The sequence below is a fragment of the Martes martes genome, assembly GCF_963455335.1.
Source record: "Martes martes genome assembly, chromosome: 3".
NCBI classification, from domain to species: Eukaryota; Metazoa; Chordata; class Mammalia; order Carnivora; family Mustelidae; genus Martes; species Martes martes.
Genome location: NC_137890.1, coordinates 181582240 through 181603333, shown reverse-complemented (window position 1 = coordinate 181603333; position 21094 = coordinate 181582240). Strand labels below are relative to the sequence as shown.

The window sequence follows — 21094 nt, the reverse complement described above, 5'->3', positions numbered from 1 at the left end:
ATTTTGAACCGTTGTGTTTTCATTATCATTTGTTTCCATGAATTTTTTCAATTCTTCTTTAATTTCCTGGTTGACCCATTCATTTTTTAGAAGGATGCTGTTTAGTCTCCATGTATTTGCGTTCTTTCCAAATTTCCTCTTGTGATTGAGTTCTAGCTTCAGAGCATTGTGGTCTGAAAATATGCAGGGAATGATCTCGATCTTTTGGTACCGATTGAGACCTGATTTATGACCCAGGATGTGGTCTATTCTGGAGAATGTTCCTTGTACACTAGAGAAGAATGTATATTCAGTTGCTTTGGGATGGAATGTTCTGAATATATCTGTGATGTCCATCTGGTCCAGTGTGTCATTTAAGGCCTTTATTTCCTTGTTGATCTTTTGCTTAGATGATCTGTCCATTTCAGTGAGGGGAGTGTTAACGTCCCCTGCTATTATTGTATTACTATTGATGTATTTCTTTGATTTTGTTATTAATTGGTTTATATAGTTGGCTGCTCCCATGTTAGGGGCATAGATATTTAAGATTGTTAGGTCTTCTTGTTGGACAGACCCTTTGAGTATGATATAGTGTCCTTCCTCATCTCTTATTATAGTCTTTGGCTTAAAATCTAATTGATCTGATATAAGGATTGCCACCCCAGCTTTCTTCTGATGTCCATTAGGATGGTACATTGTTTTCCACCCCCTCACTTTAAATCTGGAGGTGTCCTCGGGTCTAAAATGAGTTTCTTGTAGGCAGCATATTGATGGGTTTTGTTTTTTTATCCATTCTGATACCCTGTGTCTTTTGATTGGGGCATTTAGCCCATTAACATTCAGGGTAACTATTGAGCGATATGAATTTATTGCCATTGTATTGCCTGTAAGGTGACTGTTACTGTATATTGTCTCTGTTTCTTTCTGATCTACTCCTTTTAGGGTCTCTCTGTGCTTAGAGGACCCGTTTCAATATTTCCTTTAGAGCTGGTTTGGTGTTTGCAAATTCTTTCAGCTTTTGTTTGTCCTGGAAGCTCTTTATCTCTCCTTCTATTTTCAATGATAGCCTAGCCGGATATAGTATTCTTGGCTGCATGTTTTTCTCGTTTAGTGCTCTGAATACATCATGCCAGTTCTTTCTGGCCTGCCAGGTCTCTGTGGATAGGTCTGCTGCCAATCTAATGTTTTTACCCTTGTATGTTACAGACTTCTTTTCCCGGGCTGCTTTCAGGATTTTCTCTTTGTCGCTAAGACTTGTAAATTTTACTATCAGGTGACGAGGTGTGGACCTATTTTTATTGATTTTGAGGGGCGTTCTTAGCATCTCCTGGATTTTGATGTTTGTTCCCTTTGCCATATTAGGGAAGTTCTCTCCAATAATTGTCTCCAATATACCTTCTGCTCCCCTCTCTCTTTCTTCTTCTTCTGGAATCCCAATTATTCTAACGTTGTGTCGTCTTATGGTGTCGCTTATGTCTCGAATTCTCTCCTCGTGGTCCAGTATTTGTTTGTCTCTCTTTTGCTCAGCTTCTTTATTCTCTGTCATTTGGTCTTCTATGTCACTAATTCTTTCTTCTGCCTCATTTATCCTAGCAGTGAGAGCTTCCATTTTTGATTGCACCTCATTAATAGCTTTTTTGATTTCAACTTGGTTAGATTTTAGTTCTTTTATTTCTCCAGAAAGGGCTTTTATCTCTCCGGAGAGGGTTTCTCTAATATCTTCTATGCCTTTTTCGAGCCTGGCTAGAACCTTGAGAATCGTCATTCTGAACTCTAGATCTGTCATGTTACCAATGTCCGTATTGATTAGGTCTCCAGCCTTCGGTACGGCCTCTTGTTCTTTTTTTTGAGGTGAGTTTTTCCGCCTTGTCATTTTGTCCAGGTAGGATTTGCTTTCTCCTGCTGTGGAATTCCGCTGTTCTTGGTGACTGAAGTTGGTTTTGGATGGGTTTCTTGTTGATCTTCTGGGGGAGGGGCCTGTTGTAGTGATTCTCAAGTGTCTTTGCCGGAGGCGGAATTGCACCGCCCTTGCCAGGGGCCGGGCTAAGGAATCCGCTCGGGTTTGCTTTCGGGAGCTTTTGTTCCCTGAGCGCTTTCCGTAGAGTTCCGGAGGACGGGAATGAAGATGGCGGCCTCCCAATCTCTCGGCCTGGAGGAGCCGAGAGCTTGGGGTTCCGCTCCTCAGTGCGCTCAGAGCAAAGCGCCCATCCGCCCCGCCTCTCTGGCCTGCGGTCGCACCTTGAGGAAAGCAGTCAATTGCTGGAGTTGGAGAAAAGCGCCGGGTCGCTTCCGTCTCCGCAGCCTCCAGCCGCGCTCCGAGCCCACCCAGCCTGCGACCGGCACAAGGTAACCCCGGGCTTAGAACTCACTCCTCTGCTTTGTCGCTGTAGCCAGCTTCCCTGCTCTAATACCTGCGAGCTCTGTGGCACTCAGACACCCCCAGTCCTTCTGTGACCTCGCGGGACCTGGGGTTATGCTGACCCCGCCTGGGTTTCCCCTCGGTTTAGCCTCTGGAGCGATGTTTCCCAGTGGAGCCGACTTTTAAAAGTCCCGATTTTGTGCTCCATTGCTCCGCTGCTTGCCAGGAGCCGGCCCCTCCCCCCGGGTCTATCTTCCCGTCGCTTTGGATTCTCTTCTCCACAGGTCCTACCTTTCAGAAAGTGATCGATTTTCTGTTTCTAGAATTGTTGCTCTTCTTCTCTTCGATTTCCCGTTGGATTTGTAGGTGTTCACAGTGGTTAGATAAGCTATCTAGCTGATCTCCTGCTACCCGATGTCGTCTCAACCTGCTACTTCTCCGCCATCTTGACTCCTCCCCCTCCGAGCCTCTGTTGTTTTTTGAAAGTGTAATCCATTAAAAGCATCACTGTTAAGAAGGAAGTCAGCTATTATTTTCAAATTCTAGGAAAAGCAAGTTTTCAAGAGACGGCATTTGCGTTATCTAACCTATGGCAAGAGTAACATATGACAATATTTTGTGTCCTTCTATAAATCTCTATAGATGTCACTTTAACATCTATCCTTTCTTTAAAGGGCTTCTGTTTGGTTTTCTCAGAGCCTGTATGTATGTTTGTCTTGTTTCTCTGCCCTCTCTTTGTTTTGTTGGTTTTTCTCTGTAAGTGCTTTCATCAGTATATGTGATTTCTTATTGCATTCCCCTGTTAGATTGGTAGTACAAGTATTATTAATTGAGACTTTTTTATAGAAATAAAATATTTTCATTACAGCTGTACTACGAAATTTGGATAAGTAAAAAGTTTTTATATTCTACCACCTAGACATAACTGACATTAATGGTTGTTTATTGTACAGCTCTAGAGAATTAAAAACATGGTTGTGTGAGGGTGTATGTGGTGTCCAATTTAAAAATATTGTACATCAAAATCTTGGTGAAACTTGATCAGTGCACAAGAGACTTTGTTTCTGTAGGAAAATTAGATTCCTTTTATCTAGTTTTATCTCGTTTCTGTTCTTTCATAAAACATGTTTTATAATTGTAAATTATAACTTTCTAAGAAAATTTGAGTCTGTATTTTCTTATTTATTAAGGACTATTATATTACTTATGCCAATTATCCCTTGATTTCTGAATGAGGATATCTGTTCAGTAGGAAACAAGAGCAAACCATCATCATAAATGGATTGAGTCCCTAAGTCTTATTTTCTGGCCACATGCTAATTTTATACTGTATAAATGGGACTGTTGCAGAATATAACTAACTGGGTGTTACTTATTAATAGCAAGTTGGAAACCACAGTTAGTTAGCATTATAATGGAAGAATAACTGTAATCTTTGGGAAATATATATCACTCTTACATAGAAAAACAAGTATTTTTAATAATAAACTATAAAGATATTAATTTTTCTTACAAGTAATAAATCGTTTTTTTTCCAATCCCCATCCCTATTTCTTCCTAATTTATTTTACATCTGTTTGTCACTGAAAAGCCTAAATTAAAAATATGGCCAGAATGAAATGTTTCTCTGATCCCAAATTTTCCACTATATAAATGGATGATTTTGTTTTTATTTTCCTAGATACCATCACAGCCATGTTAGACTGCACCGATAGGCCTGTTCTTCAGGCCATTTTTCTTAACAGTAATTGCTTTGAACATCTCATACGACTGCTGCAGAATTGCAAGGTATTTTTCTATTATTATTGTCTTTGACTTTAAAAAGCTATTATTTTGTTTATGCTCTGATTCAAATTTAAACATATTATTACTAATTTTCTTTTTTGATTTGTTAAAATACACATAAAACTTACCATCTTAACTATTTTTAAGTGTATAAATCAGTGGTATTGAATGCATTCACATGGTTGTGCAGCTATCACCACCATCCATTCTCTATAACCCTCTGTGTCTTACAGAACTGAAACTCTATACCCATTAAACAATTCCACATTCTCCCCTCTCCCCAACCCCTGGCAGCCACCATGAAACTTTCTGTCAGTATGATTTTTTTGTTACTCTAAGTGCCTCATGTAAGTAGAGTCATACAGTATTTGTATTTTTGTGACTGACTTATTTCCCTTAGCATAATGGCCTCAAGATTCATCCTTTTTGTGGTATATTGCAGAATTTTCTTTTTTTAGGCTGAACAGTATTCCACTGTGTCTACATACCACATTTTGTTTACCTAGTCATGTGTTGATGTACTCTTGTATTGATTACACCTTTTGGCTATTGTGGATAATGCTGCTGTGATCCTGAATATACCCATATCTCTTTAAGTCCCTGCTTTTGTTCTTTTGGAGATATTACAGCAGTGAGATTGCTGGATCATATAGTAATTAAATTTTTAGTATTTTGAGGAACCACCTTACTGTTCTCCACAGTGGTTTTGCCATTTTATGTTCTTGCGAACAATGCACAAGGGTTATCATTTTTTACACTCTCCTTGACAGTTATTTTCTTCTTTTGGATGATCTCTAATTCTAATGGGTATGAAGTGGTATCTCATTGTGATTTTGATTTGCCCTTAATGATTAGTTATACTGAGCATCTTTTCATGTGCTTATTGGCTGTTTGTATATGTTCTTTGGAGAAATGTCTATGCAGGTTCTTTGTGCATTTTTAAATTGGGTTGTTTGCTTTTTGTTGTTGAGTTTTAAAGTCTTTTGTTGTACATTGTTAAAATTTCATGTGAGCATTTGATGCATATAATTTTGTGCTTTTGTTTCATGTAAGGTGATTTTGTTTGCATTTTCCTGTGTATGATTTAAATACCTATATAATATTAAGTAGATGTACTGTAATGTACCTAACTATTTCCTATGGCAGATACTCAACTTAATTTCCAACTTTTTTGCTGTTACATAACTCCTTCAAGTTCATAGACTAGAATTCTATTTCTGGTAGAATTTCTAGGTCAAAGGGCATAATGTGCTTTTTTAAAGTTAGGGAACATTGTATAGAAACAATTTGTAAATAATTGGGGATTATGGAAAAGTAGGAAAATAGAAATACTGTTAATGTTCTTGATGTATACTGCCAATTTGCTATTATTTTTCTTTTTTACTAGTTTACACTTGTAGCAGATTTGTGTGTGAGTATGTAATAATTAATATCTGATTATTATATTTTCATAAATTTCAAGATGGTATCAGAAATTTTTTAGAGTGCTTCTTGAAAAGCCTTTGGAAATGGAGCTACTTCAAAGAGCTTTTACTTCTCTGTTTGAGGTATTCTTCTCATGGAATCTGTGCTGAAAAAACTAGGGTTTCATTCTGATTTTGTACAGATATCCCAAAAGGAGGATTTTAATATCAGCCCTTTAAATTTTTCCACACTGTTAGGAGAGAGATCCATGAAAGCATTTATGTCACTATGTTGCTTAGCTTTCAGTGAAAAGTAAAGAAATAACATTTTAAAAATAAGGAATATATATTGATGATGTAAATAGTGATGAACATTTATAGAGTCAATGAAAGTACTAAACTACCACTAGAGAGTGAACATGCCTCCCCCCACCCCTTAAACATTGTTCTTAGGAAAGTAATCCTAGGGAGATGAAAACAGCATAAGAAAATTTTATAAAACCTTTTGTTTGTTGTTAAAAAATATATATATCGGGGCGCCTGGGTGGCTCAGTGGGTTAAAGCCTCTGCCTTCAGCTCAGGTCATGATCCCAGGGTCCTGGGATCGAGCCCCGCATCGGGCTCTCTGCTCAGCGGGGAGCCTGCTTCCTCCCCTCTCTCTCTCTGCCTGCCTCTCTGCCTACTTGTGATCTATGTCTGTCAAATAAAGAAATAAAATCTTAGAAAAAAAAATATATATCAGTTACAAAGGCAACTTCAAGACAAAACCTCCCATGTATAAGAGAACCTGCCAGTCGCACATGTAGAAGGGTAAATCACTAGGATAAAATGTAGTTCTACTAAAATTGATTAGTGTTTTTCTTCAGTATATGAAACTCAGGTATTTTTAAAAATGTCACATCATGGTCAACAATATCTTTTTAAAAAATACAAAGCTTTTTACCATAGCGGTCATGATGTTGAGCTAATATTTACTCTTTCTACTGTTGTATAGGCCAGAGTTTCTTATAATTTAGATCTGGAGACTTGCTGGCAGTCCTTGTGTTTTAAAATTTAATTATTTGATAGCACTTACCACATATTGTTTTGAGACAGGAAATGCTAGAATAGAAACCCATTTCAGAGGGGAAGGCTAGGCTTTGAGACCATCCCCAGCCTTCTCTGCTGGAGGTAGTGTCCTAGGCAGGATATTCTAGTCAGTATCACTATAAACTCATCATTAACCATTACAGTTACAGAGTCCTAACAACACGGAAGAACCTTTGAAATAAATTGCCCAGCCCTTTCATTATACAAATGAAGAAATATGTCCTAAGAGATTAAATGATTAGCACAAGGTTAATATGTTTCATGATGGAGGCAGGATTTCTTACCCAGGTGTTCTGACCCTGGGTTCACTGGTTGTAGTAGTTTTGTTGTACTGGTACTTAAGATCAATAGAAAAATGTTTTCTGTGTATTAAATATAGGAGGAGTACAGGTTTTATTGATGAATACACTTGATAGGGATAGGATAATAGGATTCTTAAATCTATAAAAATGGAATCTTATGAAAACTTTGTTTTTGTTTTTGTTTTTTAAACTTATTTAACAGACAGAGATCACAAATAGGCAGAGAGAGAGGAGGAAGCAGGCTCTCTGCTGAGCAGAGAGCCTAATGTGGGGCTCGATCCCAGGACCCAGGACCCTGGGATCATGACATGAGCTGAAGGCAGAGGCTTTAACCCACTGAGCTACCCAGGCACCCCAAAAACTTTGTTCTTAAATTTATTACAGGGTGCTACAGATGACTATGATAGACTTCTGTTTAAATTATTTTGTTAGTAAGGAATAAAGAATTTATTTTGTTTTACATAGTAATACAGAATCGAATCAAGACAACTGTTGTTTAAATATTCAGACCCAGAGGAAACATTGTCAACTAAAGCTTATTAAACAAACATTTTGTGAATTACATGGAAAACTTCAGGCTGGCTGCTGTAGTTTCTATGCTTTGTTTTTTATGAGATTCACCAGCCAGTTTCTGCATTAATTTCCTTAAATATTTATGCGAAGACCTTTGGCTTGTCAAAATGAGTTTCATCATACTGTGAAGTACTTAGAATATAATTCAGTGGAATCATACATTTAACTTTCCTGATAGCTATGATGAATGTTAAACATTTGAGAGTTGTTTTGTGTCACCATATTGTATTTTGGAAGGGGGATATGCTTTGAATTAATATAAAAATTATTTTTAGAAGCTTTCCAAGGATATTTGGAGTAATGAGAAGAAAATAACAGCAAATTTCTAGTAGCAAAGAGAAGAATTCAAAACCATACACTTACTTTAGCACTCTGCCTGGAGTTTTTTTTTTTTTTTTAAATAAACATATAATGTATTATTAGCCCCAGGGGTACAGGTCTGTGAATCACAGGTTTACACACTTCACAGCACTCACCATATCACATACCCTCCCCAGTGTCCATAACCCCACCACCCTCTCCCTCCCCGCCCACCTCCCTCAGTTTGTTTTGTGACATTAAAGAGTCTCTTATGGTTTGTCTCCCTCCCGATCCCATCTTGTTTCATTTATTCTTTTCCTACCCCCCAAACCCCCCATGTTGCATCTCCACTTCCTCATATCAGGGTGATCATATGATAGTTGTCTTTCTCTGATTGACTTATTTCGCTAAGCATAGTACCCTCTAGTTCCATCCACGTCGTCGCAAATGGCAAGATTTCATTTCTTTTGATGCTGCATAGTATTCCATTGTATATATATACTACGTCTTCTTTATCCATTCATCTGCTGATGGACATCTAGGTTTGTTCCATAGTTTGGCTATTGTGTACATTGCTGCTATGAACATTCGGGTGCACGTGCCCCTTCGGATCACTACGTTTGTATCTTTAGGGTAAATACCCAGTAGTGCAATTTGTGCTTGGAGTTTTAATCAGTTTTTTAAAAATACAGACATTGCAATGTATTCTAAATATGTAAAGTTCTATTTGAGGACTTGAGTCATAAGATTCTGGAAAGCTATTGATGTTGTTGTCTTGTTTACATTCCTTAATTTGTTTTATTCACTTTCTTCCTCTTCTTCTCCACATCTACCCCTAAAAATCAACTACAAGAAAAAATTTATCATTAAGGCAGTCTTAGTAGGAATGAGAATTTATGAAAGGAGCAACTAAGGGATGCTTTGTGAAAAAGAATGTTGGGAGTGGATACATAGAATAGTTTGGTTGAAAGGTTGATTTTGGGAGTTGTACCTGCCTGGATTCATACACATTGCCTTATTTGAACAAGTTTCTTTTTATTTTTTTAAAGTTCTAGAGCAATGATCAATAATAGATTTTGGAGGAAAAATGAAATAAAAAACATATTTTCTTAATCTTTTAATAAAACATGTATGTATATATAAATACTTAAATTTTAAAACTGTGGCAAAATACCTATAACAGTATTTCCATATTTATTCTTCTTTTTTTTCTTTTTTAGATTTTATTTATTTATTTGACCTAGAGAGAGAGATGAGAGAGGGAATACAAGAAAGGGGAGAGGGAGAAGAAGGTTTCTCGCTGAGCAGGGAGTCCAACACAGGGCTTGATTCCAGGACCCTGGGATCATGACCTGAGCCAAAGGCTTAACGACTGAGCCACCCAGGCACCTTTTCCAAGGATATACTTTTCTTTATAAAGTTGGAATACCAGTGAATATTTTCATATTCTGCTTTTAAATGTATTATATCACGAGTCTTTCCCATATATTTTTCAAAAACATTGTTTTTACTGACCGCAAATATTTCAACCCAGCATTTCTCAAAGTATGGGGTCCCCAAGATTATTTTAGGGAATTTGTAGTCTAATATTAACATTTCGGTTTGAGGCTAGATTTTTTTCATAAACTTGAATCAAAATAACATCATAACAGTCTGAATGCAAAGTAGGTATTAGAGTTCATCTGTCTTCTATCAAGTCAGACTTTTTAAAGAGATTGCAGAAATGTAAAAGCAGCGCCATTCTCACTAATGTAATGTAATTTATTAAAAAATAAAGGTTTTTTTTATAAAGATGTGTTATGTCATCATATAATAGGTTTATTGTTTTTGAATGACTAACCAAATACTATTTAAATGTCTTGATTTTAATTTCTCATATGGTAAATATTAAGAGATGTAACCCCATATAAACTGAAGTTCTTTGGGGTTCTCAGTAATTTTTAAGACTATTAAGTGGTCCTGAGGCCAAAAAGTTTAAGGACTCCCTTTCAGCATATGGTTGAATCATAATTTATTTAACTATCTCACTATTTAATGATATTTGGGTGGTTTCTTTATGCTATTGTAAATAAAGCTGGAGTGAGCATCTTGGTTCTAAAATCTTCATTGAGTTTCTGACCACTTTTAGGGAGATGTTTAGAAATAGTTACTGACAAGGAGTAATTTTAAGATTCTTGATATGGGTTACTTTCTGGAAAGCCTCTACTCATTTTTGCTCTCATCAGTTTTTAGCATTCCTGTGTCCTTGCACCAGATAATATGGAGTATTACTATTTTTAAAATTTGGGTTGCTCAGTCAGTTAAGCATCTCCCTTCAGCTCAGGTCATGATCCCAGGGTCCTAGGATGGAGCCCTCCATCAGGCTCTCTGCTCAATGGGGAGTCTGCTTCTCCCTCTCCCTTTGCCTCTCCACCCTGCTTGTGTTCTCTCTCTCTCTCTCTCTGTCTCTCAGATTTTAAATAAAATCTTTAAAAGTAAATTTTGTTGTTAATAATAACAGCTTTCATTTATTAAATCCTTGTTACGTGCTAGATACTATGTTAATAACCTAGCGTGGATTATCTCATTTAATCTGCACCTCTATTTCATGAGTTACTCTTTTCCCTTTTGGGAAAATAAGCTTAGAGAAGTTTTTCTTAAAACCAACAGCTAACAATTAGCAGAACTACAATTCATATCCACGTTTCTATTCCAAAGCCTATGTTGTGGACACTAATCTTTTTAGGTTAAGCTTTATATATGTTCTGCATATCATTTCATACCTTATCTTTATTTTATTTTATATCGCATTATTTCAGTATATTACTGGACTTTTGTTTTCTATTTTCTGAAATGATAGAACTTCCTAAGAACTTCCTTCTTTGGATGCTCTTGTTAAATTCCTTTATAAATCTTTCTTTCCCTTTCTACTTCCATTTGAACTATCTTTCCTTTTATCTAAAATGTGCCTGAGAGCTTTGGGGATGCTAGTTTTATACACTTAAACCAAAATACTAGATTCCCTTAGCAATCTCCATGTATATCAGAGACAATCCTAATCCCCTTTTGTGTAGAAACTAATATAAATTATACTCAACTCTTGATAATTTTGGAAAATACATACCTCCTTTGTCAAAGCACATTAGCGTACTTGAGACTGAGAAGTATTTTCAGAAAGAATTCTTTAAAGTTAAATAGCATTTTACGAACATACTTGACTACAGAATCCTTATTGTACATTATTTACTACAGTATCTTTAATCTGTCTCAATAGCAAATTTCCTTTTTTGTGAGACATTTATTTTCTGCTGATTCTTTAAGAATTTAGAAATGTTAACTAATCTCCTTGTTGCTATTATTTCTTATTTTAGTAACATTGAGTTCCAAGAGAGAAATAACTAACAATTAATTATATAGTGTATGAACTAATGTTAGTTTGTAACCCAAAAAGTGAATAGTTGATTGTCAGTTTAAAAGTGATATACTTCACCAGTGAGTTCTTGAATTTATTTTCAAGAAACATGGAAATCCACTTAAACTTCATTTCTGCTTATAGGTAACTATTTAATGTTCTTTCTCCATTATTCTTGTCTCTGTTTTTAACAGCTGTTTTTAAATGCTAACAATAAGGTGGCAGACAAGAACGAGAAAGACCTTGCCAACAAATTACTGACAGAAATAAATGAGGACCAGGTATCTACAAAGCCTGCATCTTGTTTCAGCTGAAGTCCAAAATCAGTCAATGGGAACAACTATTCCTGTACTTTTCTTCTTATGTCTTAAAATACACAAACACATCTAATTCTAATCTTCATTAATTATTTTTGAAAATTGTTAAAATATTAAAAATAAAAATTTTTTCATCTAAAAGATAAATACGTTGAAATCTTGGTGGTTGATATAAATGATCAACAGTATTCCATCTGTATATGTGTGCATCCTTTTCAGTTTAAAGAGACACAGAGTACAGGAATGGGATCCCAATATCAATGCTGTCCACGTGGTGGTGACTTCATATTTTGGGAGCTTCTTTCTCTAAGCATTGCGGTGTATTGGGACCTTAGGCTTTGTTTGTGAGTTTGTATGGTCAGTTTTAATATCTTGATTCTTTGCTTCTTTTTGACGAGTAATGTTTATAATTCAGTGGACATCCAAATCCTGGAGGAAGGGGAGAAGATGCTTAACACTTTGAATCTTAATTTAGCATAAAACTGAACTGTTTTCCTTTCTTAAAGTTACCTCTATATGGATATAGAGGAGAAATAAGCAGTTTTTGTTACTTGTCAGCATTAAATAATTCAGTTTTGAAGAAACTACGTATTAAAAATGCTTTGGTTTTTTTCCTTTCCCAAAATGTTTTGAGAGAGCTTACATGATGTCTTTTATTATTATTTTAATACCAAGATTTAGAAATAGAGCTGTGTTATAAAGAGACATGAAAATCTGTTATTTTTTGTTCAGAATGTAAAATACCAACTATAGAGTACTATTTTAGATTTCTCTATGTTAGTCTTAAGGCCTTCTTATTTAGATTAATAAAATATTTACAATGATATTGATAAGAGGTTTATATTAATATTCCTAATTGTAGGTACTGCTGATGTCTAGTAGTCTTGAACAATGTGTAGGAAAGATCTTATTCATATGAAATTCTTTATACAGAATGATTAATGTAAACTATGTATATGTAATAATATTTAATAACATCAACAAAAATCAAGATACTGGCTTATATAACTTGGCCTAAAAGTGGTAGAGCTTAGCTTAAAATGACAGAAATCTAATGAGTCCCCTTTTACTCAAATCATTTTTAGTGGAAGGGAGAAAGGAAAATTCTATTCATGGAATAACTAGTTTTAAGTCATAGTAATATATTCCCAAAGGCAGATTTTTGGGACTATGAGTTTTTATAACTTTCTGCTTCTCCTGCTATGCTTTCATGGTTGATTAAACCTGATGATATAAGTCATGTTCAATTTTTTAATGTTGTTAATGTTAGCTTTTGTTTTCACTTTTTTTCCTCTAAATGTACGGCCCTGAAATTTAATACATCTCTTTATGATGAAGCTTAAACAGAAATTCACAAAATGAAGCTGAAGCTGGTTTTTATTTTTTAATTATTTTTTACAGCTTTTGACATTAAGGGTTGCCTTCTCAAAAAATGTGATAATGATTATAGATATTTCATTTTCTATTCTGCCTCAAATTTTGCATTTTATGTTAAAAATAGATATGCCTATGTTTACAAGTATGATCGGTGAATAAATACACCATTTCAGTTATAATACAGGGCTTGTAAACCATATAGACAACACATTTTAAACATCTTATTATACATGCTAATGAAATTTCAAACTAGGAAGTTAGTATATTTCTGAAGGGAAATTAAAATATGATAGAATTTCCAATGATAGACTTCCCTTCCTTCCTCTGGAGATTGTCCATTATTTTTTAAAGCATGTATTAAGCTTGGTGTTCTTTTTGGTTTTTGTTTTTTTTCCAAAACATTTCAAAGTAATGAGTGAATTTAACTTTATCCTTCTTGACACATGGCTTATTTTCTGTCAAGTAGGTAACTTTTTTTGCAGGTATGTTTCAGAAATCTGTTCTATTGGAAAAGGAATGTATTGCATGTTAAGTAATTATTTTTTCAGGTTTTCAGAACAAAGGTTTCCTAACGGAATACAAATCTCAAACACATTGTTAATTTCTTAACCTTTTTTTTTTTTTTCTCTCTCTCTCTCTCTGGTAGGTGTTTCAGGGACAGTTGGATTGTTTGGCTATATCAGCCATTCAGGCTTTGACAGCAGTAATGAACAAATCTCCAGCTGCTAAGGTGAAACATACGTCCTCAATCTCTAAAATGTTATTTTATTTTATTTTTATTAACATATAATATATTATTACCCCAGGGATACAGGTCTGTGAATTGCCAGGTTTACACACTTCACTCACCATAGCCCAGTGTCCATAACCCCACCACCCTCTCCCTCCCCCGCCTCCCCCCACAACCCTCAGTTTGTTTTGTGAGATTAAGAGTCTCTTATGGTTTGTCTCCCTCCTGATCCCATCTTGTTTCATAAAATGTTATTTTAGATAAACTAATTTTCACTGTATAATTCCCAAAGTAATGTATGAAAGTACGTATATAACACCTGTGGTTTTACACCTGAAGTGAAAAAGTCGCAAACTATTTCAGTGTCAGAATCATTTTGCTAATAATTTTAGAGCAAAATACCTATGGGCACTACTTTGGGATTATACGATAGAACAGTAAACTAGTAGAGATTTACAGTGTCAGTCAACAAAGGTAGCACTGGGGTTGAAATGATCATTTTATGTGATTCAGTGGTTAGTGTGTCTAAGAATTACATTTTATATCATAGTTTTTCTTCATTAATAAAATAATTACTCTTTCACTATTTCTCAGTTTATGACTGCCTAGGTTGTGAACATTTTCCACATGTGAACAGCCTTATCAGTTTGGGACTTGTTTTTCCAGATGGCCTTGGAAATTCTTTTTTGTTACTCTCAGGATTTTCTTTCTGTCTTATTCACTACCACTGACTTTGTCCTGCTGTTCACTCATGCTCGTTTTGTGCTAGTAATTGCCTCATTGAGTAGTTTTAAGGATTCGTGACATCATCTGTGTAAAGTGGTAAGCATAGTGCCAGGCACATGGTAAATGCTTAATAATTATCAGTGTCTATCATCATCATCATTCTTCTTACTATTACCATTTTACCTTCTCTCTACCACCTCTAATATATTTCATGTTTTGCCTTTTTTTTTTTCATGTTTTGTCTTTCTAATGGCAGACATGAATGAATTATTCTTTGTTCCCTAAGCCATGCCTTCAGTAGTATTCCTTGCTTTCCACTGGTTTTTCTTAGGAATCTAACAATTGCTCTATAGATGTTGCTATATATAACTCATGGTTAGATGCCTACCAGATAGGCTTTTACAACTTTTATAGGCTGGCTTGGGAATCAAATCCCATTTATAATAGTTGCTGTAAGAAAAAAATCATTTTAAGTTCTCAGTAATTGGTTCATGAGTAATGGATTGGCTGCACTGTATTATGATATTCAGACCTGGAATGATGTTCAAATCTTATTAAAATATAAATTTTTTTATTATGTGATCCTTTGCATGGTTTAAAATTCAAAAGGTTATTTTTAAAATACCCTTTTTTGGAGTATCTGGGTGGCTCAGTCACTTAAGCATCAGACTCTTGATGCTTAAGGCCTAAGCATCAGACTCAAGCTTAGGCCTTGATTTCAGGTTGTGAGACTGACCTCCATGTCTAGCTCCATCCTCAGCAGGGGAAATGGGAAAGGGAGAAGCAGGCTTCCCACTGAGCAGGGAGCCCGATGTGGAGCTCAAAACCTGGACCCTGGAATCATGACCTGAGCCAAAGGCAGATGCTTAATGACTGAGCCACCCAGGCGCCCCAATACACTTCTTGGTCCCCATCACCTATTTAACCTACCTACCCACCCACCTTCCCTCTGGTAACCATTAGTTTGTTCTCTGTAGTTAAGATGCCGTTTCTTGCTTTGCCCCCTCCCCATCTCTCCTTTTTTTTTTTTTTTTTTCCTTTTTTGCCCTTGGCCTGTTTGTCTTGTTTCTTAAATACCACATATAAATGAAATCATATGGTATTTGTCTTTCTCTAACGGACTTATTTCTCTTAACGTAATACTCTCTAGATCCATCTGTGTCATTGCAAACGACAAGATTTCATTCTTTTTTATGGCTGAGTAATATTACATCATGTATATATTTATATGTTTGTCTCTCTTTATCTATCTATCTGTACACACACACACTCTCACACTACATCTTCTTTATCCATTCATCAGTTGATGGACACTTTGGCTGTTTCCATAATTTGGCCATTGTAGCTAATACTGCTATAAACATAGGGCTACTGTATCCCTTTGAATTAGTATTTAAGAATGCCTAGGGAGGGGAATAATTAAATATAAATAAATAAATAAATGCTTTTTAAAAAATTTTATAGTAAGTGTATAAATTTATACCTGAGTTACTGGACCAGTTTAGTATTACTAGCTTTTTTGGTTATCTTTTTATTTTACTTTATGGTTTTGTGTGCCCACAAGTTCAAAAATATTTAGGACTTAGACCTTACTGAAATGAACTTGGTGTTCCAGAAAAGACAGTCAATTTAGATATGAAAAGCAGAGAGAAAATGACCTAGTTTTTTCTGGTCACCACTCAATATTGTGAGAACTTGTTAGTCTTCTGAGACTGCTGTCTGACTCCTATTATCACCAGAGTCTCCTCATTTTTTCTTCAGTTTTGTTTTGACTTCATGTAATACTGTGTGATTACAAATTAAGTGAAGAAAGGAAGAAAGGAAGATTATACCCTAATCTCAAATTAATATAATAATTTTATAATATACAATTATTGCTTATTTCATTTATTTTACATTTTGGTGGATTATGGTCACATCATATTTCAGGAGGTATGTGGAATCCATTTTAAGCTGAAGAAGTGATGTAAGAAGTAAATATTGAACTCAGTCTTTTCAATATTAAGTTAATTAAACAGGTGTTACTCAGCATTTTAAATATTCCAACAAATTCAGTCTTTGAAATGTGCTTTGTTGGATTTATTTCCCTTTTTTCCCTTCCTCTAGGAAGTATTTAAAGAAAGAATTGGTTATACACATATGTTTGAGGTTTTAAAATCCCTGGGTCAGCCACCACTGGAACTACTTAAAGAACTCATGAATATGGTGAGTTTTTTAGCTTTATTAAACAAGTTCCATTATCTCCATTTCCAAGGTGGTTACTAACCTTTTGTCTTTTATGTTACTTTATAGGCTGTAGAGGGTGACCACACTTCAGTTGGGATTTTGGGCATTAGTAATGTCCACCCTCTCTTGCTTCTTATCCGGTGGCTTCCAGAGCTAGAATCCCATGATCTGCAAATCTTCATCTCTGATTGGCTGAAAAGAATTTGTTGTATTAATAGGCAGAGCCGAACTATTTGTGTCAATGCAAACATGGGAATTCACATCATCGAAACCCTTGATTCCCATTCTTCCCTCCACCGAACTTGTGCTGAGAACTTGATTGCACTTCATGGTTCCTTGGGGAGTCAGTCAGTGAGCTCAGAAGAAATCCGTCGACTACTAAGATTGCTGAGAGTGGGTGAATCTGAGTATATTCACCCCTATACCACTCCTGTGACTCGAGCAATTCTGACAATGGCCCGAAAACAAAGTCTAGAGAGCGCACTGCAGTATTTTAACTTGTCACATAGTATGGCAGGAATTTCTGTGCCTTCAATACAGAAGTGGCCAGGGTCTGCCTTTTCTTTCAATGCTTGGTTTTGCTTAGATCAGGATCAGTTGACTCTTGGCAACGCTAACAAAGGAGGAAAAAGAAAACAATTGTACAGGTACTGTACAAGTTACGGAATATAAATGAATACTGTCATAACAGTATATGCTGTAATTCCCAAATAGGAAAAAGCTTTTCAGGCATCTAATTTTTAAATGCAGAATAGTTTATCTGAAGCCTCTTTATCCTTGGGGTGTACACAGTTTAATTATAAGTGTTTTATTGCTTTCTTGATATTGATTACATAGCTCAAATATTTTGCCAGTTCTTAGGCTAGTTTGGGAAGAAAGTTCCTTCTTAAAAGTATTGTAAAAGTAGAGAAAAAGGAATAAGAAATTTTAAAATGAATGGTGATCTTTGTGCTCCATTGAAGAATCTGTGTATTTATATGAAGGATCAGAAAACCTTTGTGCATGTACATCCAAACTTAAGTTACTTCAGTAACTAATAATTTTTAATATGCCTTGTGATTTTTAAGACTTTCATTTATGCTTTCTGAATCCTATTTGAAAGAATTTTGAAGATTTGCAGGTTTACCATTTTACTGGAATTTTAATGGAATTCCACTCATATGGCTACCTTTTATAATTTACTAAACCATTAAGCCCAAAAAAGATTTAAGAATTATCTTTCAAGCAAGATTGGACTGATATTTGGCAATAGAATGTAAGCCACAGCATTATTGATAAAGATATTCATGATAACATGGTTTTGTGTGTTTCAGTGATGATAAAGCTGAACAACTGATTTCAAAAGTTCTGATAATATATATTTTTGTTAGCTTCTTTACAGGAAGTGGCATGGGTTTCGAAGCTTTTATTACCCATTCAGGTATGTTGGTTGTGGCAGTGTGCACAAAAAGAGAATATGCTACAGTTATGCTTCCTGACCACAGTTTCTGTGATTCCCTCTGGGTAAGGTTTTAGGACATCACATTTAACTTTCTGGTTCTTTCCTTTAAAAACACATTTGGTGCATGTACATCAGGAGTTGTCTCCTTTTTGAGAGTTGATTTTTACTTTAAAATTCTATGAATGTTCAAGTTTATAAGGAAGTTAATATCACTTTCCTCATCATTATAAATTCAGCAGCAGTAAGTTTTCTCCTAAAAAGTTTAAAGGAAATGTTATCATTCCTTTTAAGTTTTCTAGAATCAGATTTGATTTTGAAATTAGTTTAAAATGAGAACATAAGTTATTAAAAACATTGCATTTCCGTTGCTTGAGGTATAAATTGCTTCTTATTAGAAAAATTAATTGTAAAGAATACTCAGACTTGGAAAATGCAGAGAAGATACTCTGTTACAATTATGTATAAATTTCCGGAACAGATGTAAATGCCTTTATACTTTATAGTACTACAGAAAAAATTGTCATTCACTTTAAGAACAGAATTTTAACCAGCATTTAATTATCTTAAACTCAGTGTTCTACTGTTCACACAAACTAGTTATAAAGTAATACTCTGAAAACAGTTGTCATTCCAAAGATTTGGTGTAATTTTAGTCTTTAAATGTATGTCTTACTTTATTAGCACAACATAACCATTGTTCACATGCCTGGAAAAAGACCCTTTGGTCAGAGCCTTGTCTTTATCTATGACAATGGACAGCAGAAGGTCTCTGCCCCTCTCAGATTTCCTGCCATGAATGAAGTAAGCACATCTAACCTACTCTTTTTTTTTTTTTTTTAATTTAAATTCACTTAATTAACATATAGTGTATTACTGGTTTCAGAGGTAGAGTTTTAGAGTTTTAGAGTTTCATCAGTCTTATATAATTCACAGTGTTCATTACATCACATGCCCTCACCAAGTTAACCCGTCGCTCTCCCCTCCCTCCCCCTCCAGCTACCCTCAGTTTGTTTCCTATGATTAAGAGTCTTCTATGGTTTGTCTCCCTCTCTGGGTTCATCTTGTTTTATTTTTTCTCTCTTCCCCATGAGCCTCTTTTGTTTCTCAAGTTCCGTGTATCAGCTAGGTCATACAATAATTATCTTCTCTGACTTATTTCGCTTAGCATAATACCCCCTAGTTCCATTCACGTCGTTGCAAATGGCAAGGTTTCATTTTTTCTTGATGGCTGCACAGTATTCCACTCTATATGTATATAAAACACATCTTTATCCATTCATCTATTGATAGACATCTGGGCTCTTCCCATAGTTTGGCTACTGTGGACACTGCTGCTGTAAACATTGGGGTACACGTTTCCCAACAGATCACTGCATTTGTATCTTTGTGGTAAATGCCCACTAGTTCAATTGCTGGGTCATAGGATAGCTCTATTTTCAACTTTTTGAGGAACCTCCATACTGTTTTCCAGAGTGGCTGCACCACCTTGCATTCCCACCAACAGTGTAAGAGTGTTTCCCTTTCTCTGTATCTAACCTACTCTTTATGGGACCCATTGATTGAGAACTTTTGAAAAGTTTCAGTTTAATTAGAAGGTTCTGTTTATTTTAAATATGTGCCCATGAATTCTAAAGTGTTTTCTATATTCTAAGATATAGTAAGTTAATATTTAATAATATTAGTCTATTATTATTAGATGAAGTCAGGCTTAAAATAGGAAAGCCAGAGAAATTGAGTAGAGCAGAGCAAAGGGTCTTTAAGTAAAGCTCTCCAAGGGACGCCTGGCTGGCTCAGTTGGAAGAGCTTGGGACTCTTGACCTTTGAGTTGTGAGTTCGAGCCCCATGTTGGGTGTAAAGGTTCCTTAAAAATAAAATCTATAAATAAATAATAAATAAAGCCTACCAAGTATACAAAATACTTAGAGACTCTTGTTGGACTCATTTCCATCCCACTGAATTTGAATTAATAAAGAAGAAACTTTAAGCCTTTACATATTATATTGTAGTCAAATATAAGATGGAATTTATTTACTGAGATAATTCTTAACATTAGTGTAAAAGTTTTTTGAGAATTCTTAGATGATTTTGAAAGAGCCTTTATTGAAGATAACGAAATTTATTATTTCCCAAGTTCTTCTAGGATTCTAGTGATTTTTTTTTAAGATTTTATTTATTTATTTGACAGAGATCACAAGTTGGCAGAGGTGGGCAGAGAGAGGGGGAAGCAGGCTTCCTGCCAAGCAGAGAGCCCGATGAGGGGCTTGATCCCAGAACCCTGGGATCATGACATGAGCTGAAGGCAGAGGCTTAACCCACTGAGCCACCCAGGCATCCTGGATTCTAGTAATTTCTTGTTGAAGTTCATCCTGATGCTCATTATAGGATAACCTGTAATTAGTATTATTATACTAATGTGTAGTTTTTTAAATAAATTTCAAAGGGAGAAAAGTAGTAATTTCCTCTATTTTAGAATATAGTAAAATTGTGAAAGTTTTTAAAAATACTCCTTGAAATGTGAGTTATGAAAGTAGTGCATCTAAATCCCATAGGCCGAAAGTAACATCTATAATGACTTTGTATATGTGCACACGTGCACACATTATGATCCAATAAAATTAAAACTTCCAGTTTTATCTTCCATCTATTTGTTTTCTTTATTTTATGTACTATTTTATTTTCAATATCAAGATAGAGATGTAATTAAAATTATGTGATTTATTTTGTTTCTTAATTTATAGCCTTTTATTTCCTGCTGCATTGGTTCAGCTGGGCAAAGAACCACCACTCCTCCACCTTCCCAAATCCCAGATCCACCTTTTTCCTCCCCCATTACCCCTCATCGGACATCATTTGGCGGAATTCTGTCATCAGCCTCCTGGGGAGGAACACTTGAAAAATCAAAATTGGTTACCAAATTGATATCAGCTGGAACCCAAGATAGTGAATGGGGCTGCCCCACATCTCTGGAGGGTCAGCTAGGGTCTGTTATCATCTTCTTTGAAGCACTACAGCCTCCTCAGGTGAAGGCATTGTATTTAGCAGGTGAGCATGTAGTCATACTGTATAAACTTAAATAGTCTTTTTGTTGCCTACATA

At 35.4% G+C, this 21094-nt stretch overlaps 1 protein-coding gene across 1 annotated transcript in view; it reads left to right on the top strand.

The window, feature by feature from the left end:
* Positions 1–21094, top strand: part of NBEAL1 (neurobeachin like 1) — a 195557-nt gene that overhangs the window by 63685 nt on the left and 110778 nt on the right. Inside the window, exons 10-16 of the mRNA XM_080798670.1 lie at positions 4020–4126; positions 13522–13605; positions 16438–16536; positions 16624–17204; positions 17928–18060; positions 18680–18799; positions 20737–21040. Of these exons, the coding sequence (XP_080654796.1) occupies positions 4020–4126; positions 13522–13605; positions 16438–16536; positions 16624–17204; positions 17928–18060; positions 18680–18799; positions 20737–21040 (1428 nt within the window). The remainder of the gene's footprint in view (positions 1–4019; positions 4127–13521; positions 13606–16437; positions 16537–16623; positions 17205–17927; positions 18061–18679; positions 18800–20736; positions 21041–21094) is intronic.